We start from the raw sequence: 27,094 nt of genomic DNA on the forward strand, positions 1-27,094 counted from the left end.
ACAGAACTTTGAAGGAGGCATGATCAATAGGAAAGCTATTTAGACAAAGCATTTGGGATCTGAACAGAAGAACTGAGCATAAAAACAAAGCAAGTTATGCCAAACTCTTATCAATCATTGGTTAGGCCCTAGTTGGAGCACTATGTCCAATTCTAAGCCTATACTTTAAGAAGGATATTGTTATGGCTCCAAGGATTAGAGAATATGATGAGAGCTTACATAAATTAGGCTTATATTTTCCAGAATATAGAAGTCTAAAGGGCAATTTGATTAAGAATTTTAGGAACTTGAAAGGAATAGAATGATACATGGGGGAATTAAAAAAATCTCTGAACAGGAATTTGAGCACAGGAGATGACCTTGAAAACAGAGAGCAACCATTCAGAGGAAATAATAGGAGAAATCTCTGAGCAAAAGGTGGTAGAAGTGTGGAACCAGTAAATGATGATAATCTGGAATGCACTGCCTGACAGAGCAGTGAAATAATATTTAATAACTTTAAAAAGAGAACTGGATAAATTTGACCAAAATGGGAAAAAGCAGAGGAACTAGACTAATTGGCTAGACTCAAGGAGCTGGCACAAGTAAAATGAGCCTAACAGTTATGTTTTGTGCTGAATGGTTGTATAATATGTGTATTTTGCTTTCACACTGATTTACAAGTGCTGTATGTACATTTTAAATATATATACATCATTATGGAGATTTAGCAACAGCAAATATATGATATTTCAGATTTTGTTCAGCAGGAATCTACAATTTTGATAAGAAATTTCCTATGTTCCTATCCTTCTGGAGTATCAAGGCTCCTAGCAAGAAATACTTAAAAAGCATTGGTCAATTTAGAATCAATTACATTTCAGATTTTTTGTACACACCTTGAGAAACTGCTATCATTGACTTCCATTCTTACCACAGTCCAATATAGTCAAAAGATTTTAAGAGGAAGGTGCCCTTCTCAGAATAAACAGCAAACAAACCTGATTGGTACCTTAATCTTAGAAAGAAACGTTGTAATCAAGGACGATCTTAAAATAATTCTCAAAGCCTATAAAAGTGGCATATCATTTCCACAAAAGGCATGCATATACATAAAAAGGGCATTGGAATAAAAACGTTGGTTAACAATTATATAAACACAAGCATCTGAAGTTCTGTTAGGCTTGACAATGATGCAAGAATGATGGCCCATGAGTGAGACGTGTCACTTTTTCAAAAAAAAAACAGCAGCACTCAACAAGAATTGGGACAATTAAGTAGCGAATATCCATGGGGACCTTGTTGCTGCTTCAGATTCTTCATTTTGTGCAGTGGGAAAAAGATTCTCAGCAAAGGAGTTTTTTTTTGTTTTAGTACTACAGCTCATCAATTAAAAACCTGTCTACCTCGAAGCAACTAATGCAAGTTAAGGTTCATCTCAAATAACTATAAAAAAGGCCACAAGAACCAAATATGAGATTATGGAGGCAAGACAGCCTTAAGCCAATTTTAACACACATGCTTCATACCAGGAGTGTAGGAAAGACATAGGTATATTAGCTCACTTGCAGCTTCCATCATTTGTATAACATTCAATGTGACCTATCCTTTTTTTGAGACAACTCAAAATAAATTTTTAAATATTGCTATAAATAAAACTTTTAAAAAATTGAGGGGGGAGGGCAAGTACCATTTCATTACACAAATGATGGCCAGTACAGAGCATATGCACAATACTGGGTTAAGGCTTTGCTACATAAAGTGATTTATAAAACAGGCAATACACTGGCTAGTTCTGAAACAAAGTGTTTATTTGTGATCAGAGATCTATTATCTATACATCCTTCACAAATAAGCTTCCATAAAATTCTTCAGAAGCTATGATTCAATTAAAATGTCTGTGAGGTTTTTTTTTAAAAGTTTATTACTTTCTACCACAGAAGGCTGGCATAAGTTATATTGAGAATGAGGTAACATTTCACAGTACATCTTCAAGTTTTAATGAACTAAGCCTTTTTGTTAAAATCAAAAAGATAGGAAAAATTATTTTACAAATAATTTGCTTCATACAACATTTTCAAAAGAAATTTAATTAAAAAAGCAACTTTTTTCTCCTAATGCTCACTTTTTTTGCTATTGTGATCAGAATCAGTTGTTAGGCTTCTAATACAGTAATTAGCTGAAAAAGGAGTAAAGGGGAACAGGATATGTTGGAATTTTCATAACAGGGAACAGAAGCATTCTCTTGCCTGGCAAACCTATAGAGAGAGAAGAAACGAAAGGACCCCAAATAAGTTTAATGGTCCATTAAAATGACTTAAGAATATAAGGTTCTGTCACCGTAGATCTTTCCAGATTAGCCATTCAATTTCAATGTATTTATTTTGCTTTATATATACCACCTAATTTTATTGAACCAGTTTACAAAACAATAGACATTAAAATGGATACTATTACAAACTGTGTAATTCAAATGCTTGGAAACTTGAATTTTTATGCACAGCTGTGTCCACATGATATTTTTATTTAAGTACTGGAAACAAGTATGAAACTTTGAACATTTCTTTATATACTAAGTTTTAAAATAAAACTTATCCTGCTGAATACAAACCTCATTATATGCATAAATGATTTATTAAATAATTATTAAATGGGACAGTAGGAGTAGCTGCAATTCTGCTAATTCGAAAAAAAAATTGAGATTTCTATTTAACCCAGGTGTTGAAAGAAAATAGCATGCAAAATGGTGTTAAACATTGGAGCTGTGGTTCATGATACAACCTCATCATGTTTGCAAAATATTCTCTTTCCCAATTGAGCCAACTCTCATTTTCTCTTTTAAATGTACCCATTTCTATCTTTTAACATAGTATTTTATCAGAATTTGTAATCAGTAATATTTAGAGTAGGGAACTTGTAACGTAACAGAAAATAATTTCAACTAAATGTGTATATATTGCTTGACAATGGAGATCGACTTGGACATTAACTGTGTGTATATGAAGTTATACACTCCAATAGTGTGTATATGAAGTTGTAATTCTAGATTACTATAAAGAAGTGGTCTCTAGCCCACCCGGACAGCAAACTCTTAACAGATTTACACCACATTGCTTCAGTAATAACTTCAAAAAAGCTATACTACGACGCAGTTTTCAGAAAATCTGAATCTAAATGAGATACCATCCACAGAAACATTATTTTGCATTTCATTTGAAAAGCATATCTGGAAAGATCTATGGGTTGTTAATTAAATGTTATTTGGTTGAATACTAAGTTCTTGTGGCCTCACAAAATTCTATATATCTAGACAGATTTCTTATTCTCAATTTTAATCATCATTAGAAATCACAAAGCAGCAACAGTAGGTGTTTTAACAGCACCAGATGACTGAAGTGCAAATTTCCCAACATGCAACAGCTTACAAAGGCATTAAGACACTTTCAACCTACAGCCAAGGAAACAGCCGTGTCGAATATTGTTTTGCATCACATCTAGACACTGGAGAAACACAGAGTCTTTATAAGAGAAATGATGACAATCATCTCTTTGAGAAATAACATTAATTTGGACTGTGTTGAACATTGCTGCAGTGACGTTGCAACAGCAACTGACAGAAAAAGAATTGCAGTGTTCTGGATTGATTTTGGAAATATAGCAGGTAAGTTATTTCAGATGCATACCAGCTGCGACTGTCTTAGCAAACTTTGCAGATTTATATTTGGAACTACCATGATATTTAAACTGCTCACACATGTGCAGCCCAACTCAGACTCCAAATAAATCTTACACTTGCTTGTCATCATTTGCACATACGACTCATTCAAAGCAACAGCATGGTGCCAGTTTCTGTGATTAAATCAAGCTTATTTTAGTAAGTTATGGAAACCTGTCTGTATTGTTGCAACATTAGAATAAGTGTGTACTACAGTACAAAAAATGTGAGAACAGTGAAAAGGTTGGTAAAAGCTGGAATTAATTATTATTCTCCCAGTACTAAGCATTTACCTGCTATAATGAAGTGTGGTGGGGCCAATGACTTGAATATTGCTGAAAGTGTACTACAAAATAATTAATGATTGTTTCAAGTTGCCTTGATTTAAAATTGTATTTTTCTATTACGTAAGCACATCTTTAAAATCTTGATTTACTAGATAAGACAATGAGTTCTGTTTGTCTACCTCAAATACTTTCAAGGTTACAGATTTAAATCAACTTTTAAATTCTACCTTTTCTCAGCCTCAACCTAATTAAATTAGATAATAGTCAAATTTATTTTGAAAATTTCGAAGAACAACTGGGAAAATTTGAAACAAATCAAAGAGTTTAACAGCTGGGGAAAAATTCGTTTTGGTCACAGAAAAAATTGTTCACAAGAAGAAATATTTTTCACAGTCCTGCTATTGACCAAAATGCCAGCCATTTCACTAAGCTCTTCAGCTGTCAAGGATATGCAAACTGTCGGAGAATCAATCATCAGATGGGCAGAACTTTTGACATTCTTCCATCTTGCTGCTCATCTATTTAATGTGTGGGTTACAATATGAAGCTAACTAACCCCCTTACATTCATGTTCTAAAGGCCTTTGGAATTGCAATAATTGCTCAAACATTTAGATAAATGAATGCTGCCATATCATTCAGCAGCATTATATATTTTTTTAAACATAAATGGTGTAACTTCTCAACTAATTATGATTTCATTTTACATTTACAACTTAAAATTAATTATGCCTGCTTAGGGCTACAAGATATTACAACAGGATACTTGCCAATTTGTCTGGCAGTGCAGTGTGCTTTGAATAGAGCATCTAATGGCTGTAAGCATTGGGACATTTAATAAAATGTACAATTTAGCAAGGAAGGGGACAAGCAGTTTATAAGCAGTCCCTCTACAATGTAATTTTTCTTTGCAAGAGAAGCTCCAACCATAAAAATAAACATAAGATTATGCTGAATTCTCCCATTGCGTATAAAGTTGTGTCAAAGATCAATGGACTGCTTTTGTACAAACTTATAGATCAAAATGAACTTGTTACTATTAAAAAAAATCTTATTTTTAATAAAATGCAACATTGAACCCTTCAGAGTACTTAAGGCAAATGAATTTTTGAAAAAATTTAAATTGTCTGATTTTCAATATGTTCCATATTCTCGAGAATGCTACTTCATAAATGTACAAAATTGAAATCAGAAATATTTTCACAATGTGTGGTTGAATGCACAAAGGTAGAATTAACAAAACATAATCAGGAAACGTTTTTCAGTACTCGGTGGGTTGTCAATATTCACATATACAGATATCTCCACAGGGAGATATATATATGTTCTAGATTAAGGCACGAAGGAAATGATCCTCAGCATAGAGTCATAATCGACTGAGTTGCCATACATACCGTAAGCTGGGGCAGCAGCACTGTATCCATATGGTGCCCCATAACCTAAAGATGAAAGGAAATCAATGTTATTTTCCTATTTTAGTACTAATGTACTTTGTTAGTAAGAATACCCAAAGTAATAAAAGTAATTTTATTCAGTAATCTACTTTATTGCTCTTAATTTACAATATTGTGGGTCCACATGCTTGTGGTTTCATTAAGAACTACATTTACCCATTTTCAAATACTCGTCAAAAATTAAATTAAAACTTGTTACCAGAATAGTTACCAAATCAATCCCAATACAGTACACTGCTTTTCTTTCTTAAAAAGGATACATATTTTTGAGAATGTCTACAATAAAATCAAAAACTAAAGTAAAGCCTTCATCATGAAGAGTGAGTATTAAAACCGGAGGTAAAACAGAACAGTTAAAACATGAATATTTTCACAATTAAAATTATTCTTTTTTTTCTCATTGTTACTGAAAAGGCATGTGCACCTTCACAACGTCTCTCCACGAATGAATATACCAATGGGACTACCCTCATCTGATTTCACGGTTACCTTCTCATTATAGCCACAGCAGATGTAGTAATGGCTTAATTGAAATGTTAACTCGTGGAATTTCCTACCACAAAGGGTTGTTGAGGTGGGGCCATTAAGTATATTCAAGGCTAATATAGATCTTTCATCAATAACGGAACCAGAGGTTTTGGGTAAAAGGCAGTAAGTTGTATTTGAGGGTTATCAGATCAGCCATGATCTCACTGAATGGCGGAGCAGACTCTATTGGCTGAATGACCTACTTCTGCTACTATGTCTTAAGAATCTCTTTCTCATTGAAATGCTGCCTCTCAAAGACACCATCCGGAAACAGTAGTATAATGAGAGCCAGCTCTCACTCTCCTAATTGTGCTTTTCTGGCGATGTTATCAGATCACTTGTATGATAAATGGTCTTGGGCAAGTTGCAATTTCCTCCAAGTAAACATTGTGAAGACCAAAACCAGTCTCTTCAATTCCTGCCAAAAAGACAGACATCACTCCTATAATCATCATCAGTATTTCTGTCCACCTAAGGAATTCATGTCACTGGTCATCACCTGGCTGATCAGTTGAGCATAGAGTCAGATCTCTGACCACACATTTGGCAGGTGCAATTTGTCCTTGGCCTCGAGATTCCTGGCATTCCTTTCTCTTCTTCCTTTTTCATACTTTCTCTTGCTGACGGGATTCTTGCAGAACTTTGAGCGAGGGTCACCTGGCATTGATGTCTGTATTCGATATCACATTTCTTGAGGTAAGTCTTCAGGATGTCTTTGAAGCGCTTTCTTGTCCTTTCGTTAGACTGTCTTCCATGAGCTGGGCAAAGATGTCTGCCTTAAAACAGGTGCTATTGGCTCCTTCAAAGAGGTTGCTTTGCTATGCTTATCCTCCCAGTTGTTGCAGAAAACAGTCTCAAACAGCACTGATGGTGCTTCTCCAGAGCCTTGAGAAGCATCTATACATAGTCCAAGTTTCAAAGAGTCAGAAAGACAAATGCCTAATACACAAGGCTCTTAGTACCAGTATGCATGTCATAGTCAAAAACTCCCATCCTTTAGTATCCAAAGGCAGTGCCTGCAAATTGGATGCTATGCTGGATTTTCACATCAATAACAGTCTTGGATGACAGGTGATTCCCCAGGTAGGGTAACAGTTGCACATTTAAGAGGATTTCTCAGTTTATCTTAATTGAGTAATAGACTGGAACCTTCCCTGGGACAGGATGGTCAAGAATGAATACCACTGTCATTGAGTTGTACCTATGCCATTATCTCAGCCTGAACTAGATACTTGCAATCCCAGCATCCTTTTCAACTCAGCTTGATCAAACATAGCCCTCTACTTTCTTCTTTTTCTTAAAATCCAGACTTTGACAATTTTTTTGATCATTCTCCTTTAGTCCAGTGTCTAAATTGATAGGATATTGAGCAACGTTGAAAAGTGAAACAAGGTATTAATACATAGCATCTTTCATAACCATTTTACATTCAAAGAGTGCTTCACAGCCAAGGAAATACAGTAATCAATTTAACAAGCATATAACCTACTTTAAAGACATTGAGTCCGTGGGATAAATATTGACCAAAATACTGGGATAAATTCTCTCAAAATAGAGTCACGGGATACTTTATATGGATGATAGATCATTGACAGATAGACCCTTGCTTTAACATCTCATCAGAAAAACTGTGCCTTTGTCTTAATGGTAAGGTCCTGGAGAGTGTTGCTGAACAAAGAGACCTTAGAGTGCAGGTTCATAGTTCCTTGAAAGTGGAGTCCCAGGTAGATAGAATAGTGAAGGTGGTGTTTGGCATGCTTGCCTTTATTGGTCATTGTAGGAATTGGAATGTCAAATTGTGGCTGTACAGGAGACTGGTTAGGCCGCTTTTAGAATACTGCGTTCACTGTAGGAAGGAGGTTGTAAAACTTGAAACGGTTCAGAAAAGGCTTACAAGGATGTTGCTAGGATTGAGGGTTTGAGCTACAGGGAGAGACTGAATAGGCTGGGGCTGTTTTCCCTGGAGCGAAGGCTGAGGCGTGAAGTTTATAAAATCGTGAGGGGCCTGGTTAAGGGCCCTGAATAGCCAAGGCCTTTCTCCCAGGGTCTAAAACTAAGAGGGCATAGGTTTAAGACAAGGAAGGAAAGATTTAAAAGGGACCTAAGGGGCAACTTTCTCACACAGAGGACTGTACAGATATGGAATGAGTTGCCAGAGGAAGTGATGGAAGCAAATACAAATACAACATTTAAAAGGTATCTGGATGGGATTTTGAATAGGAAGAGTTGAGGGGGATTGGGACCAAATCCTAGCAAATGGGACTAGATTAATTTAGGATATCTAGTTGCAATAACGAGTTGGACCAAAGAGTCTGTCTCTGTGCTACACAGCTCTATGACTTTATAACTGGATCTCTAAGCTTGATTTTTGTTCTCAAGTCTTGGAAGGGGACTGGAATCCACTATTTTCTGATTCAGAGATGAGACTGCTATGGTCCAAACCGTGGCTAATGTGGGAGTGTAAAATATATGCAAAACATTGTGACTTGGGAGAGCAGAATGCCATGTTAGCTAAAGCCAACCACTGGAAGTTTTCTTCCAATCTCTGGTCACTTCGCTGAGTTAGTATGGGAAGAACCAAAACATGAGAAAAGTAAGATACAGGTGACATAACAGTAAATCAATTATCTACAAACATTCTTAGAATTAATAACCAATTGAGTGACTTATCTATGGACGACCATTCTAGCAAGAATTACCATTGTCAGTAGAACGAGAAGGACTAAATTGGAGCGTGAAAAAAGTGAAATATATTATTAAGACCGTTGTGTGTTCTAGGGGCTCTTAACATTTAATGTATAATTTCAAAAATCCAGCAACTATGTACCTAAAAATTAAGTGGCTTCTAAATAACAAAATAGATGGCTTTGTATAGTATTGGATTAGCCACTAGACTAGTAATTTTGAACTCCAGGAAATCGGTATCCTCACCTGGTCTGGCCTACATGTGACTCCAGACCAATGTGATTAACTCTTAACTGTCAGCTGGCTATTAGGGATGAGAACTAAATGCTGGCCCAGCTAACAATGCAATATCATATGAATGAATATTAAAATTCTTTGAATTTAGTTGCCAAAAACCTCAAAAGGCCCTGCATGATTTGTAACATAACTGAAAGTGGACTTTCCCGTGAACAAAATAATCAGCAATAAATTTGATTCCAAATAGAATTCTCAATACAGTTGCTAAGTAGTATGCGAAAATGACACACTGAACCACGTCAATTTTCCTTTTCTCTCTTCCCTTTACAGATGTGCCTGACCTCCAGATGGTAGCTCCCTTGATTACTTCAAAAGATCATTGGCAGCACAGCATAAAGTTATAATCACTGGAAAAATAAACCATTTAACTGATTTGCCACAGATTAGTTTACATCATGTAACCCTGGGATCCATGTAAATATACGTTTTAAAATTGTAAAAATTTTAACCGTTGAAAGACTGGAGCGACTGGGCTTATATACCCTTGAGTTCAGAAGACTGAGAGGGGATCTGATTGAGACATATAAGATTATTAAAGGATTGGACACTCTGGAGGCAGGAAACATGTTTCCGCTGATGGGCGAGTGCCGAAACAGAGGACACAGCTTAAAAATACAGGGTAGACCATTTAGGACAGAGATGAGGAGAAACTTCTTCACCCAGAGAGTGGTGGCTGTGTGGAATGCTCTGCCCCAGAGGGCAGTGGAGGCCCAGTCTCTGGATTCATTTAAGAAAGAGTTGGATAGAGCTCTCAAGGATTGTGGAATCAAGGGTTATGGAGATAAGGCAGGAACAGGATACTGATTAAGGATGATCAGCCATGATCATATTGAATGGTGGTGCAGACTCGAAGGGCAGAATGGCCTACTCCTGCACCTATTGTCTATAACACAGCAGCCCACCAGCAGGGAATGTGCTGTTCCTGGAGTTCTACATTGGCTACACTTTCCAGGTCATGAACAAATAAGATACATCTCCTGTTACTGGTGCAAAATGATTTAAAAATAACAAGTTGGGAGGGAATGCTGAAATAATCTCTGGGCACCTGAGTAAATTAACTTTGATACAGAAACATTTCTTACTTGTTCTAAATAGTTAAAAAAATTGTTGGTTAATCTTTGCCACAGTTAGGACAAGAGTGGAAAGGATCAAGCAACCGACAGTGAATGTCTGTTAATTGAGAGACTACAAATATGTGCTCATTTAGCTGACACACCCATCTATATCTGATGACTGACGCTGTACTAAGAGACCAGGAGCTTCTATTAAGTCTGCTTGGCAGTTCAGACTTTTGTTCAGGTTTAAGATGTCTTTTTATATGCTCAGGTTTTAAACTGAGTTTGACAGCTGTCATGCCAGCATAATTAGGAGTTGAATTTGGAGACCTTACAGAATCCCCATTGTAGCATCCACTGCAGGAACTGCCCGGGAGATAGATTATCCAGTGGAAAATGCAATCTACATCAAAAGCTTTCAGTCTCTATCGAAACTGGATTCAACACCCATCACTCCCCTGGCCCTGACCCGACATACACCTTCAGCTCCAGACACAAACAGATTCTTCCCCCTTCAAACCAGAAACGAACTGGCCTCCCACTTCATATTAGGAGAAAGTGAGGACTGCAGATGCTGGAGATCAGAGTAGAGTGTGTGTTGCTGGAAAAGCACAGGTCAGGCAGCATCCAAGGAGCAGGAGAATCAATGTTCGGGTACAAGCCCTTCATCAGGAATGAGGCTAGTGGGCTGGGGTTGAGAGATAAATGGGAGGGGGTTGGGGTGGGTAGCTAAGAAAGCAATAGGCAGATGAAGGTGAGGGAAAAGGTGATAGGTCAGAGGGGGCAGTGATGGACAGGTCCAGAGGGCGGTGCCAAGTTGGAGGCTTGGGACTGGGATAATACTGGGGGAGAGGAAATGAGGAAGCTGTTGAAATCCACATTTATCCTGTGTGGTTGCAGGGTTCCAAGGCGAAATATGAGGCATTCCTCCTCCAGGCATTGGGTGGTAACGGTTTGGCAGCAGAGGCGGCCCAGGACCTGCCATGCCATTGAGGGAGTGGGAGGGGGAGCTGAAGTATTCAGCCACAGGGTGGTGGGGCTGGTGGGTGCGGGTGTCCCAGAGATGATCTCTGAAACAATCTGCAAGAAGGCATCCTGTCTCCCCGATGTAGAGACGACGACACCGAGTGCAACGAATGCAGTAGATGACATTGGTAGAGGTACAGCTAAATTTCTGATGGATGTGGAAGGATCCCTTGGGGCCTTGAATGGAGGGGAGGGGAGTGTGGTGTGGGCACAGGCTTTGCATTTCCTGCAGTGGCAGGGAAAGATGCCAGGAGTGGGGGTGTGGGCTGGTAGGGGATGTGGACCTGATGAGGGAGTCGCAGAGGGGACTCTTGATAGAGGTAGGGAGGGAAATATATCATTGGTGGTGGGGTCCATTTGGAAGTGGCAGAGAATGATGTGATTTTTGTGGGGGTTGGTGGGGTGTAAGGTGAGGACCGGGGGGGGGAGGGGGGGGAATTCTGGGTTGGTGGAGTGTAATGGGAGGGCCAGGTGGTTTTGGGGTTGGTGGGGTGGATGGTGAGGAGACGTCTCCCCCGGTCCTTACTTCCACCCCACCAACCTCTGCATACATCGCATTATCCTCCACCACTTGCGCCACCTCCAAATGGACCCCACCAAAAGTGTATTTCCTCCCTATCCCTATCAGCGTTCCGGAGAGACCATTCGCGCCGCAACTCCCTCCTCAGGTCCATGCCCCCACCAGCCCACATACCACTCCTGGCACCTTTCACTGCCACCGCAGGAAGTGCAAAGCCTGCATCCACATCACACTCCCCTTGTCCAAGACCCCAAGGGATCCTTCCATATCAGTCAGAAATTTACCTGTACTTCTACCAATGTTAGCTACTGCATCCGTTGCACTCGGTGTCGTCTCCTCTACATTAGGGAGACGGGATGCCTTCTTGCAGATCATTTCAGAGAACATCTCTGGGACACCCACACCCACCAACCCCACTGCCCAGTGGCTGAATACTTCAACTCTCCCTCCCACTCCATCAAGGACATGCAGGTCCTCGGCCTCCTCTGCCGCCAAACCATTACCACCCGACTCCTGGAGGAGGAATGCCTCATATTCCACCTTAGGACCCTGCAACCACATGGGATAAATGTGGATTTCAACAGCTTCCTCATTTCCCCTCCACCCCTTACATTATCCCAGTCCCAAGCCTCCAACTTGGCACCACCCTCCTGACGTGTCCATCACTCCCCCCTCTGACCTATCAACCTCTCCCTCAACTTCATCCACCTATCACTTTCTTAGCTACCCACCCCACCCCCTCCCATTTCCCTCTCAGCCCCAGCCCACTAGCCTCATTCCTGATGAAGGGTTTATGCCAGAAACATTGATTCTCCTGCTGCCTGACCTACTGTATTTTCCCAGCAACACACTCTTGATCTTCAGTTACTCCTCCCAAACTACTCCAATCCTCACTGACAACCCCCAGACCTAATTTGTCCCACCCACCCCAACATACCTTAAATACTGCATCTCTTACCCAATGACCTGGCACTCTACTCCTTACTCATCTTGCATCCTACCACTTTTCCAGCTGGTACTCAACTTACCTGAATCCCTACTGAACTGGAATCCTACCTCTGCTATCATACCCTCTCCCAGACCGGCAGTCTGCTTACAAGGCATGCTACTGTTTCTGCTTCCTCATATCCCCAAATCAAAACACCCACCTGGCATCCTTCCATTACACTTACTTTATGTACTTACGATTTGACAGCAGCTGTTGCAGTTTCAGAATACAGCAGCTGGCTATTGTGAGAAGGGGATATGGTTTGCCTTCCTCTGACAGTTATTTGTTACAAAAGCATTGATTGTCAGAGCTCCACACTTGAGGGAACCCAGAGTAGAATCTCCTCTCAAAAACGTGGAGCTCCCTTCTTTTATTTAAAAAAAAGGGGCCACAGTGGCATGAAATTGTTACTTCAGAAAATCTGGTCCATAATTCCTAGATATACGAAATAAAAATATTCTATTCAAAATGGAAGAATAACATCTCAATAAAAAATAGAAAGCATATTCTGAATGACCATTCACTAAAATTAATATACGCTCTCCAGTTGTTTATTTGTTCAGAAACTAAAATTTCAGTGCATAATCAGCAATATTTGCTTGTGGATTTCACTAATGGATACTGGGTATTACCTGTGATTGCCATCTCTCTCAGAAAGGAGATGTCCTAGTGGTATTATCACTAGACCATTAATCCAGAAACCCAGGTTGAATTCTGCCAGATATCCTGAGTAGGAGTGTGATGGGTTGATTGGTTCATGATTTCAAGGGCTCTTATGGTGCACTGGCAGAGTCACTGCCTTGAGCCAGGAGGCCCACCCGCTCCAGGGGTGGGTAACAACATCTCTAAACAGTGTGACTTGTTTTGCAACTGTCTGAGTAATATGAAAAGAGCTAACCTAACTCTTGCATTCCTCCAGTGATACCCATAAGATAAATGAACAGAGAAACTGACACTTTTATAGTGTAAACAAGATTATTCTCAGTAATTTCAAATGCCCTTTAGGAACTCAATCTGTCCTCCTGCTTTGGTCTGGCCTACATGATTCCAGACATAGAGCAAAGTGGTTGACTTTTAAATGCCCTCTGAAATGGCTAGTAAGCCACCAGCTGCACCAAACCATCATGAATTCTAAAAATAGGAATGAGACCGAGAAGAACCACTCAGCATAAACTTATGCAAAGGGAAACTCCTCCTTACTAACATCTAGAGGGATTTGTGCCTCATTTGGGGGATGTGCCCCACAGACTAGCCAAGCAACAGTCTGACAAAAAAATCATACCTTACAATGTTTCAGACAGCCCAGTCCTATCAAACAGCAAGACAGATCCACCAGGGTTGGCTGCACAGTGCCATACTGTTTGGAAAGGAGTGACCCTGGGAGTCCTCAACATTGACTCTAAATCCCATGAAGTCTTATGGTATCAGCTCAAACATAGGCAAGGAAACTTCCAAGTGATTATCATGTACTGGTATCATGCATCATGTATCCATCAGCTGATGAATCAGTACTCCTCCATATTAAACACATCCTGGAAATTGCACAGAGAATGGCAAGGGCATAGAAGGTACTCTGGGTGAGAAACTGCTACATCCATCAACAACTTCAGAGATGGGCTGAGATGGACTGCTCTTGACATCAAGGCTGAATTTAACAAGAGCTCTGACAAAACTATAGTCAAATGTGATTTGGGTGGGACATCTCTCCCCTGGTTGGAATCATACCTTGCACTAAGGAAAATGGTTGTGGATGTTGATGGTCAATTATTTCAGTGTTCAAGGCAACATTACAGGAATTCTTGGGTAGATACTTTCTAAATCAACTTGTTAAGAGATGTTTTTCCACAGCACTGGAGCAGCTTGAACCTGAACCCAGGCTTCCTAACTCGGAAGTAGGGATACTAGCATTTCACCACAAGAACCCCAGTTCTCAAGACAGCCATAAAATCTTCAGCAAGTTTAAAATTGCAGGGATGTTTGTTGATGATTGCGTAATGATCAACATCATTTGTGACTTCTCAGATACTGAACCAGGCTATGGCCACATGTCACAAGACCTCAAACTATATCTGGATTGGGGCTGATAAGTGGCAATTAAATACACAACTGTCAGACAATGACCGTTTCCAACAAGGCAGTATCTGGCCATCAACACATGAAATTCAATGGCATTACCATTGCTCAATCCTCCACCACCAACATTCTGGGGATTACCATTGCCAGTAAGTGAACTGGATAAGTCATAGAAATGCTGTGGCTACAAGGGCAGGTCAGAGACCAGGAACTCAGTGGCAAACAATTTACATCCTGACTCGTTCATGCCCACCCACCATCTACAAGGCTCAAGTCAGGAATGTGATAGAACACTCATTATTTGTCTGGATGGATTCAAGTCAATCAGCAATCATGAAGATCAAAACCTTCCAAGTAGTAGATGCACGGCAGCACTAGCTATAAGTTCCCCTCCAAGCAAGACACTATGCTGACTGGGAACTATATTGCTGTTCCTTCACTATGTGCATTCAAAATTGTGCAGCTCAAGGATTGCAGCTGGCTTACCACCATCTTCTCTAGGGCATGATTTGGAGATGCCGGTGTTGGACTGCGGTGTACAAAGTTAAAAATCACACAACACCAGGTTATAGTCCAACAGGTTTAATTGGAAGCACATTAGTTTGCAGAGCGTCGCTCCTTCATCAGGTGGTAGTGGAGGGCTCAATCCTAACACACACAGTTTATAGCAAAAGTTGCCTTCTCTAGGGCAATTATGGATGAGCAATAAATACTGACTAGCCAGTGGCACTGATATCCCAAGAACAAAGAAAACAATTTGTTACTTTTAAAACTGCCATTCTGCAACATTCCATACCTGGTGTTAGATATCCTGGAGCAGCTGTTACTGCTGCACCAGCAAATGCTCCTCTGCTCAAGGCCCCTCTGCCTCTGCCTCTGAGTGTCTGGACTGCAGCTGCTGGAGTAGGGATTGGACCCTTAGCCTACACAAAATGAAACACAAAATGCTTAAGTCAAAAATCATTTCATTCAGATTAATGTATCTGTTAAAATAAAAAGCAGCATAATTTCAGCTTGAGAGAGAGTCAATCCAGAATGGTCTAGTTTATTAACACACTTGCAGAGTTTAAAGCACATTTGCAGAACTTACAAGTAATATAGAAATGTTGTAGAAATTGATAAAATTGCAGAAAAATTGCTCCAAGCATATATAACTAATATGACCTTTGGATTGGTAAATATATTTATTGCTGAATCAAAAACTGTTTGCATGTGATGTGTGATCAAACACTAACCTAATTCACATTGCTAAATGCTAAAGAAGCAAGTAGTAAATAATAAAAACTTTACCGGAGGACCTGTCCTCTTTTTCTTGTTGTTTGCAGCACTCGGACCAGAAAACAATCTTTCAAGGGCTGCTAAAGCAGCACTGGCTTTTGCGACTTTCTTATTAGGGCCTGCTCCTTTGAACTTCTGACCATCTACTTCCACCTGCAAAGAAAATGTGAAATATCAATTAGATGGCAAAAACAGTACTGATATGCAGACGAACCTTGGCACACAAGTCCATAACTCCCTGAAAGTGGCAAAAGGGGATAAAGTAGTAAAGACAGCATACAGCATGCTTGCCTTCACTGGTTGCAGCGTTGAGCATAAAGGTTGGTGAATCAAGTTACAGTTTATTAGGTCACACTTGGAGTACTGTGTGCAGTCTGGTTGCACACTATAGGAAGAATGTGGAGGCTTTGGAGAGGGTACAAAAAGATTAGCAGGATTTTGCCTGGTTTGGAATGTATGAGTTATAAGGAGAGGTTGGACAAAGTTGGTTTGTTTTCACTAGAGCGGCCACTGCTGAGGGGCAACCTAATAAGGAGCATACATGAGATACAAGAAATAAGAAAATTACATGAGGCACGGATAGGGCAGATAGTCAGGAGTCTTCTCCCCAGAGTGGAAATGTCAAATACTAGGGGGTATCTGTTTAAGGTGAGAGGAGGAAAGTTTAAATGAGATGTACAAGGCAAGCTATATTTTTACAGAGTGGTAAGTGCTCAGAATGCACTGCCAGGGAAGGAGGTGTAAGCAGGTATGTTAACAAAGCTTAAGGCATTTAGGTAGACAGGTGAACAGGCAGAGAACAGGATGATATGGACAGTGTGCTGGCAGACTGGGACTAATATACAATTGTATCATGGTCAGCACAGACATGATGGGCCAAAGGGTGTGTTCCTTTGCTGTACTGTTCTATGTTCTAGATCCTGTAAAAACTATTAGATAATTATGAATAACAAATCGCAAATGGCTCATATCTAACTCATTATGGTAAATTGTCTGTAGACTGAACTGTACCTGCTGCCAAGGATTTGTAATGTACTTAAGGCATCAAATGAATCAATAGCAATATTTACTCATGTCCCTAACAGAATTATTATATTTACAAACCACTTCAGTCAATACCAAAACCATGTTCAGATTTGTTCAATTTCTTAAAAAACATCAGTGCAAGTATGCATATATACAAAGACTGGACTTTGAATAATAAATGTACGCAAGTCCAAAATTGCATTGTATAGCCAATGAATGGAAATTTAACGTCAAACATTTCTCTATTTATGCACATGGAGAGCAAATGATTAACATCCTTACATGAATAAATTATAGCAGGAGTTATACAGCACAGAAACAGATCCTTCGGTCCAACCAGTCCATGCCGAACATAATTCCAAATGAAACTAGTTCCACCTGCCTGCTCCTGGCCCATATCCCTCCAAACATTTCTTATTCATGTATCTATCCAAATGTCTTTCAAATGCTGTACTTGAACCCACATCCACCACTTTCTCAGGAAGTTCATTCCACACGCAAACTACCTTGGTGTGTAAACAATTTGCCCCTCATGTCTTTTTAAAAATCACTCTCACCTTAAAAATGTGCCCCTTAGTCTTGAAATTCCCCATTTAGGGAAAAGACAACTACCCTTGACTCTATCTATACCTCTCATTATTTTATGAACTTCTATCATGTCACCTCTTAACCTCCTACACTCCAGCGAAAGAAGTTCCAGCCTTTATAACTCAAACCTTCCATATCGGTAACGTCCTGGTACACCTCTTCGGAACCCTCTCTAGCTCGACAATATCCTCCTTATAACTGGGCAACCAGAACAGGACACCGTATTCCAGAGAGGCCTCACCAACGTCCTGTACAACCTCAATATAACTTCCCAACTCCTATACTCAAAGGACTGAGCAATGAAGGCAAGTGTGCCAAACGCTTTTTAACCACCCTGTCTAGATGTGATGCAAACTTCAAGGAATTATGTACCTGCACCTCTAGGTGTTGTACCAAAATGCAATACCTCGCAAAAGATTTTAAAGTATTTTAGCATCTATGTTTCGGAATTGTCTAGTAATGAGCCTTGCCCCTTATACTCAGTGTTTCACTTGAGATAACTAGGCACATTTTCAAACGTGATGAGGAAACAAAGAATAATGAGCTCAATTCAACTTTTGCTTTTTACAACGCTTGTTCGGATTTGGGCATTATGCCAAAATAAACAGTGGTAGTTTTTACTATCTTCTATGTTTCTACAGCAGGATTAGGCTATTCAGTTGGGCGATCAGGATGAATGGCGGAGCAAGGTTGAAGGGTCAAATAGCCTCCTTCTGCTCCTATGTTTACCTTGTATCTTGCAATGCTCCTGGTCATCAGATGGATGTTCCTGTCTTGCAAATTAATAGGCAGAGCAAGCAACTCCTTAGGATACTGTAAAGTTACTCTGTATCATGGTGATAGGAAGAATCTGTTCACCCCAAGATTTGGCCTTGACACTTCGCTAGCTAGATTGCATAGTCAGTAGTTTTCATGGACAAGAGGAGCTTGGTGAAGGCACTTGAGTAGGAGGAACCAAATTAGCTTTGTGGATAAAGGAAAATGGGTGGAATGGAACAGATCGCAGTATTGTGGCAAATTCTTCTTGGAGGTGCTTGGCAGTTAGGGCTTTAAGACAACTGTTAGTGGCGGAGAAGAGAAGAGAAATCTATGGTAACCTTTGATCTCTGGAATCATTGAGTAAGGTATGATTTTGCCAGAAAAGAATGAAATCTAATAGCATTTAATATTAATCAGCCAGAATGGGTAAACCAGTTTCCACCACAGCTTTACAAGACTGCCCTCTTTAAAATTTGAGGGAGTAAAGATGAAGTCTATTCTTGGGGCTCAATTAGAATAGCAGATAGCAAATACATTATAGGGGGATAGAAAATAAAGACTAAAGTGAGGGAGTGGTTAAGCAAACTGACGACTGCAGGAGCATCACGATTAACAGAGATTCAAGTATTGGGATTCAGAAAATGTACTGTAGTGACTTGGCTGTGAAAATCATTTTTATCTAGCAGAACCTTAGAAGGGGATGGAATTGGAAAGGGGTGTATATATGATGAACAATGAAAATAAATGATCAGAGATGGTCTTGTTTTTGATGCAGTTCAGGCAAGGACTGGTTTGTTAGGTGCCAAAAACAGGAATCTTTTTTGGAGAAAGAGGTGAAAGTGAGGGAATCAGGTCAGTGAATTGAGGGGCAATGTCAGTAAAAGGAGCTCAGTTTAGTAGAAAATAGAAGAGAGTTGATACCCAGCTGCAAAAGTGAGGATACCTTTGGGGACAAGTGGAGTAATGCAACAAGAATTTTAAAGGAGAGGTACAAGAAGGGGACAAGGTGAGATACTTGAAGGAAGAGAAAGAAAGAAGCCCTCTTATGTTAGAAGATGGGGGCAAATTGTTTCCACTGACAGGAAGATCGGTCACCAAAGCAAGCAGAATTAAGGTAACTGTTTTAAGATTGATGGAGGGGAGATGTGAATTCTGTTTTTAACTTGACATAACAAGTTACAATCTGGAATATATTACTATCAGAAGAATAGTGGAGGCAGATTCAATCGTAACCTTTCATGGGGAATTCAATATATTCTTTAAAGAGGAAAATCTGCTGGGCTACAGGCTAAGAGACAGTACTACTAATTGATTGGCTCTTTCCACTCCCTCACCACTAGACGCCTGGAGGAAGAACGCCTCATCTTCCACCTCGGAACACTTCAACCCCAGGGCATCAATGTGGACTTCAACAGTTTCCTCATTTCCCCTTTCCCCACCTCACCCTAGTTCTAAACTTCCAGCTCAGTAACTGTCCCCATGACTTGTCCGGACTTGTCCTACCTACCTATCTTCTTTTCCACCTATCCACTCCACCCTCTCCTCCTTGACCTATCACCTTCATCCCCTCCCCCACTCACCCATTGTACTCTATGCTTCTTTCTCCCCACACCCACCCTCCTCTAGCTTATCTCTCCACGCTTCAGGCTCACTGCCTTTATTCCTGATGAAGGGCTTTTGCCCGAAACGTCGATTTCAAAGCTACTTGGATGCTGCCTGAACTGCTGTGCTCTTCCAGCACCACTAATCCAGAATCTTTCCATATTAGGCAAGACACTGGTCTTTTTTCAATGCCTCACCTGAACTATGCCTTTCATATAGCAGTTGAAATTTCCAGTTCAATTTACAACATCTTATTCTAGAGTTGTGTCTTGGAACTGTGGATGCACATTCAACATGTTGGATGGTTATCCACTGAGCAATAACTGGATCTTCAACTTAGTTTCTAGAATTCCTGACACTCAACGGTCAAAATTCAAAATGTATCAGCCACTTACATTACAAGTTGGGCAACTAAGATAACTGAACCAGTCAAGATTTGGAGATGCCGGTGTTAGACTGGGGTGTACAAAGTTAAAAATCACACAACATCTGGTTATAGTCCAACAGGTTGTCTATCTTATACGTTGCAGGCAAGGATGCCCGGAGGCATGGTACATTGGGGAAACTGAGCAAAGGCTACAGCAACGGATGATTGGGCACCGCACAACAATCAACAGACAGGAGGGTTCCCTCCCAGTTGGGGAACACTTCAGTGGTCCAGGACATTCAGCCTTGGACCTTCGGGTGACCATCCTCCAAGGTGGACTTCAGGACAGGCAGCAGAGGAAAGTGGCCGAGCAGAGGCTGATAGCTAAGTTCGGTACCCATAGGGAGGGCCTCAACTGGGACCTTGGGTTCATGTCACATTACAGGTGACCACCATTGCACTACACACAGATATTCCTACACACACATACTCTCACATACACACGGACACAGGTACACACAGACACCCACACACACCCCCTCACAGACTTAAGACACACTGCACTCACTACATACACACACACAACTCCCACCCCAGACAGACAAAGACCCACATGCACACATATATTTTGTGGGGTGAATTTGTACTTGCAGAGTTACATTGCACTTTGCTCAAAAACTGCATACATTCATGTAGAACTCTGAGCTCAAAAACTGCATGAATTTATGTAAAACTCTGTTATCTGTTTAGATTAGAATCAATCTAAACATCAGGTCATAGACAGAGAACACAGGGGGCTAACACCTTCAACATATTGTCCAGCTATCACCATTGTTAACAGCTAACCCAAGAATGCAACTTCAAAAAAAAAGGATTTTGTGATTTACACATGAAAGAAGTGAAACTATCACTGTATTCTAACAGATTAAAGGCTTAACAGACAATCAATTTTTCAATGTATAATTTCAGTTACATCACACTGCAAATTTTTGCTATAAATTCTGTGTTACGATCGAGCCCTCCACTATCACCTGATGAAGGAGCGTCGCTCCGAAAGCTAGTGTGCTTCCAATTAAACCTGTTGGACTATAACCTGGTGTTGTGCGATTTTTAACTTTGAATCAGTCAAGAACCTGCAAAAGTTAAGTCTGCTTCTCTTCCCCAAACTTCCTGCCTGAATCACTTAGTATTTCCAGCATTTCTTATATTCATTTTAGATTCCTAGGCTCTGCAATGTCTTGCTGTTATCAGGCACTTCAACCCAATAATATCAGGTTAAAAGATATGGTAATGACAAGAGTTATGCAAAAATTAAAAATGGTAAAACTTTCAAACAAGATTGCAACATGCCTTTATACAATCCACTTTGCATTTTAATGGGAGAGAAAGGAACAGTGAGGACTCAATTTGCTCTCAGGTGATGGGTCATTGAAATCTTTCAAAAAGGCTACAAGCTTTCATCTTAGTTTTTTTTAAAAAAATATAAACTGTTGTCATGCATATTTCCCAGACCTCAGAAAACCTGGCAGGTAGAAGTAGGTAAGAAGGGCTAGATCCATAAGTGGTTATCCCAAGCTTAACTCCTATTAAGTGACCCACCTCCACACACCCCTCTGTTCCTTACATGATCTGCAAAGTTTCCTAAACAAACTCTTACCCACAGTTACAAACTTCCCCTGCCACCAGGTTCCTACCAAACAAACTCAACTACACTTTACTCACCCCACACATGACTAAGTTTTGCTAATTCCCAACTGCACTTTTCTTTTTAAAACCTTATGTGCAGCCAATCCATCAGACTGCCTTTTGACAGGGAACCTAAGTAATTGTGGAGAAAGTGAGGACTGCAGATGCTGGAGATCAGAGCTGAATAATGTGTTGCTGGAAAAGCGTAGCAGGTCAGGCAGCATCCAAGGAGCAGGAGAATCGGCGTTTCAGGCACGAGCCCTTCTTCAGGAAGGAGGAGGGTGTGCCAAACAGGCTAAGATAAAGGGTAGGGAGGAGGGACTTGGGGGCGGGGCGTTGGGAATGCGATAGGTGGAAGGAGGTTAAGGTGAGGGTGATAGTCCGGAGAGGGGGTGGGGACGGAGAGGTCGGGAAGAAGATTGCAGGTCAAGAAAGCGGTGCTGAGTCTGAGGGTTGGGACTGAGATAAGGTGGGGGGAGGGAAATGAGAAAACTGGAGAAATCTGCATTCATCCCTTGTGTTTGGAGGGTTCCTAGGCGGAAGATGAGGTGCTCTTCCTCCAGGCGTCGTGTTGCCATGATCTGACGATGGAGGCGGCCAAGGACCTGCATGTCCTTGGCGGAGGGGGAGGTGGAATTAAAGTGCTCAGCCATGGGGCGGTTGGGTTGGTTCGTGCGGGTGTCCCAGAGGTGTTCTCTGAAACGTTTTGCAAGTAGGTGGCCAGTCTCCTCATGTACAGGAGGCCACATCGAGTGCAGCGGATGCAGTAAATGGTGTGTGTGGAGGTGCAGGTGAATTTGTGACTGATATGGAAGGATCCCTTGGGGCCTTGGAGTGAAGTGAGGGGGGCAGTGTGGGCGCAGGTTTTGCATTTCTTGCAGTTGCAGGGGAAGGTGCCGGCAGTGGAGGTTGGGTTGGCGGGGGGGTGGGGGGTGTGGTGGACCTGACGAGGGAGTCGCAGAGGGAGTGGTCTTTCTGGAACGCTGATAGGGGAGGGAAGGGAAATATATCCTTGGTGGTGGGGTCTGTTTGGAGGTGGCGGAAATGACGAAGAATGATACGATGTATCTAGAGGTTGGTGGGGTGGTAGGTGATGACCTGGTGGCGATTGGAGGGGCGGGGTTCAAGGGCGGAGGAGCGGGAAGTGGAGGAGATGCGGTGGAGAGCATCGTCAACCACATCTGAGGGGAAATTACGGTCTTTGAAGAAGGAGGCCATCTGGGTTGTTCGGTAATGGAATTGGTCCTCCTGGGAGCAGATGCGGCGTAGGTTTAGGAATTGGGAATATGGGATGGCGTTTTTACAGGGGGCAGGGTGGGAGGGAGTGTAATCTAGGGAGCTGTGGAACAGTCCATCTTCCGCAGCTACACTGGCACCACACCCCACCTTTTCCTCTGCTACATCGATGACTGTATCGGCGCTACCTCGTGTTCCCAAGAGGAGGTTGAACAGTTCATCCACTTTACTAACACCTTCCACTACGACCTCAAATTTACCTGGACTGTCTCAGACTCCTCCCTTCCCTACCTAAACCTCTCCATTTCTATCTCGGGCGACCGACTCAACACGAACATTTACTATAAACCGACCGACTCCCACAGCTACCTAGATTACACATCCTCCCACCCTATCCCCTGTAAAAACTCCATCCCATATTCCCAATTCCTAAACCTTTGCCGCATCTGCTCCCAGGAGGACCAATTCCAATACCGAACAACCCAGATGGCCTCCTTCCTCAAAGACCGTAATTTCCCCTCAGACATAGTTGACGATGCTCTCCACCGCATCTCCTCCACGTCCCGCTCGTCCGCCCTTGAACCCTGCCCCTCCAATCGCCACCAGGACAGAACCCCACTGGTCCTCACCTACCACCCCACCAACCTCCAGATACATCGTATCATCCTTCGTTATTTCCGCCACCTCCAAACAGACCCCACCACCAAGGATATATTTCCCTCCCCACCCCTATCAGCGTTCCGAAAAGACCAATCCTTCCGCGAGTCCCTCGTCAGGTCCACACCCCCCACCAACCCAACCTCCACTCCCGGCACCTTCCCCTGCAACCGCAAGAAATGCAAAACCTGTGCCCACACCTCCCCCCTCACTTCCCTCCAAGGCCCCAAGGGATCCTTCCTATCTGTTACAAATTCACCTGCACCTCCAAACACATCATTTACTGCATTCGCTGCACCCGATGTGGCCTCCTACACATTGGGGAGCCAAGCCGTCTACTTGCGAAACGTTTCAGAGAACACCTCTGGGACACCCGCACAAACCAACCCAACCGCCCTGTGGCTGAACACTTTAACTCCCCCTCCCACTCCGCCAAGGACATGCAGGTCCTTGGCCTCTTCCATCGCCAGACCATGGCAACATGACGCCTGGAGGAAGAGTGCTTCATCTTCTGCCTTGGAACCCTCCAACCACAAGGGATGAATGCAGATTTCTCCAGCTTTTTCATGTCCCCTCCCCCCACCTTATCTCAGTCCCAACCCTCAGACTCAGCACCGCCTTCTTGACCTGCAATCTTCTTCCCGATCACTCTGTCCCCACCCCCTCTCCAGCCTATCACCCTCACCATAACCTCCTTTCACCTATCACATTCCCAACGCCCTTCCCCCAAGTCCCTCCTCCCTACCTTTTATCTTAGCCTGCTTGGCACACCCTCCTCATTCCTGAAGAAGGGCTTATGCCCCAAATGTCGATTCTCCTGGTCCTTAGATGCTGCCTGACCTGCTGCGCTTTTCCAGCAACTCATTTTTCAACCTATGTAATTGTGCATGCATTGAGATTTTTGATTTCACAACTATAAATTGCTACCTCGTCTTAGTAATGATTGTAGCCTACATCTCAAAAAAGAATTATGGCTTTTAAGCACTACTGCTTGTTTAACACCGTAAATTTTTCCACTCTTGACCTGAATTGTGCAATTGCATGAACTGTAAGACAAGAACATATAGGAAGATCACAACTTAAGTTTCCTTCCCAGGCACACGTGATCCTAACTTGGAACTATTTTGCTATTCCTTCACAATCACTGGGTCAAAATCCTGGAACTGCCTTCTGACAGCTCTGTGAGTGACATTACATTTTAAAACCTGTTCAGTGATGCTATGACACACCTCTGGAGCAGGTGGGACATGAACCTGGGCCTTCTGGCTCAGAGGTGGGATATTGCTGCATCATATCAGTCCTTGTGGGTGTATCTACACGCCAACAACTGCAACAATTCAAGATGTCAGCGCATTATCATTTCTTCAATGGGAATTGAGGATGGGCAATTAATGCTGATGTAGAATGTGATGCCTACTTCCCCTGGAAATTACTTAGTATCCGACCAAACATGGAGTGATGCAAAGTTGCAGTGCAAGAAATGCAAGTGACTTCTCAAAGATATTGGAAATAGCCAAACTTAAGATGCTAATAAGCGACATCCTTCCAATTGACCTCAGTGGAAATTATGAACGGTTGGTTTCATATATGCTACCCATAACAAGCATGAATGACACAAGCCGTTAAGCTGTACCATGTTAAATATTTTTTAATGAAACATGGATATGCTTTATTATAGATACTTTGTTCATGTATAAGTCTCTATATTATTATAAAATCATTTTGATTGACACTTCAGAAAATTCTTCCTTGCTACCATGCAGTAACAAAAAAAGGCATTAAACTCAGTCTTTTTAAAAAATTCATTCACAGGATGAGGGCATCACTGGCTAGGCCAGCATTTATTGCCCATCCCTAACTGCACAGAATGCGGTTAAGAGTTAACAATACCATTGTGGATCTTGAGTCACATGTAGGCCAAACCAGGTAAGAATGGCAGATTTCCTTCCCTGAAGGACACTAATGAAGCACATGGGTTTTTCTGACAATTGACAATGGATTCATCATCATCATCATTAGGCACTCAATTCCAGAATATTTTTTCTGCTGAATTAAAATTCCACCATCTGCCATGGTAGGAGTCAAAATCCAGTCCCCAGAACAATTCTGGGTCTCCGGATTAACATCCAGCGATAACAACCCTCGGCCAACCACATAACTTTACCTTATGAATCCTTTCCCAGTCAAAAGTATGCAACAGAATGGATTCTGTCACTGCTGTCATTGCTCGCGTACAGTTGGGCATGGTTGGTCAGTGTTTAACACTGCTGCCCCACAGTGCCAGAGATCCAGGTTCGATTCCAACCACAGGTGACTACATGTGTGGAGTTGCGCATTCTCCCTGTATCTGTGTGGGTTTCCTCCGGGTGCTCCAGTTTCCTCCCACTGTCCAAAGATGTGAACTTTGGGTGGTTTGGCCATGCAAAATTGTCCAGTGTCCAGGGACCTGCAGGCTAGGTGGATTAGCAATGGGAAATGCAGGGTTACAGGGATAGGGGGTAGGGGGATAGGTCCAGGTAGGATGCCCTGAGGGTCAGTGTCAACTCCATGGGCTTATTGGCCTGCTTCCCCACTGTAGAAATTCTATGCTTCCACATACATGTAAATCATTAGCAGTATTTGGCTGAAACAGCATAATCAATGCACATAGGTTGAAACATCAGGTAAGTTTTGAAATTTCAAATGAGAAGCTGACTTGTAAACTGGATACTGCAATCCAGCCCATGCATATAGAGAGATAACACTAACATGATATTATTTAAACAAAGGAGACAGAAATAAACTCAACTGTCTGCTGCAAGTACTCCAAAGAGCAAAAGTCATTCACTGATCTGCTCACAGGCATTGCTAAGAAAACACCAAGTGACATTTGATATTTTAAATTCATTTTTTCCAAACAATATGCAATGGCTATTCAAAATTAGATATTAAAAATTAAAGCATTAAATTCTAAAATAAAGTACTTTAGACACTGTAAACCTGAAATAAATACCAGTATAAACACAAATATTTGCAGTATCAATTTCTAACATACCTCCATAACAAAGCGTTTGTCATGACTACCACCAGTTTCAGATATCAATTCATATTTCAAACCCCTTCTCTTCTCATTTAGCTCCATAACTGGATTTTTTCCACTGGCCGTTAGGATTGGACCCTGTGTTCTCATCTAAATACGAAACAAAACAAATGAATGAAATATTTAATGCACCATTGCATAGCTTGTTTTAAATAGCAGGCAATAAGTCCATTCAGAACTTGAGTTCACGTTGGACTTTGTCGACTTCTA

At 41.5% G+C, this 27,094-nt stretch overlaps 1 protein-coding gene across 7 annotated transcripts in view; it reads right to left on the reverse strand.

Annotated features, from left to right (window-relative positions):
- strbp (spermatid perinuclear RNA binding protein) overlaps nucleotides 1–27,094 on the reverse strand; it is a 198,107-nt gene that overhangs the window by 17,015 nt on the left and 153,998 nt on the right. For 5 of the 7 annotated variants that reach the window (XM_072566329.1, XM_072566326.1, XM_072566323.1 and 2 more), the window contains 4 exons: nucleotides 26,840–26,974; nucleotides 15,897–16,037; nucleotides 15,403–15,529; nucleotides 5,375–5,419 (listed from right to left, as the gene is read on the reverse strand). In XM_072566329.1, the coding sequence (XP_072422430.1) occupies nucleotides 5,375–5,419; nucleotides 15,403–15,529; nucleotides 15,897–16,037; nucleotides 26,840–26,974 (448 nt within the window). Of the gene's footprint in view, nucleotides 1–1,772; nucleotides 2,238–5,374; nucleotides 5,420–15,402; nucleotides 15,530–15,896; nucleotides 16,038–26,839; nucleotides 26,975–27,094 lie in introns of those variants that run through there. The other 2 variants (XM_072566328.1, XM_072566327.1) reach the window with 1 other exon arrangement.

Source organism: Chiloscyllium punctatum, chromosome 49 (assembly GCF_047496795.1).
Source record: "Chiloscyllium punctatum isolate Juve2018m chromosome 49, sChiPun1.3, whole genome shotgun sequence".
NCBI lineage: Eukaryota > Metazoa > Chordata > Chondrichthyes > Orectolobiformes > Hemiscylliidae > Chiloscyllium > Chiloscyllium punctatum.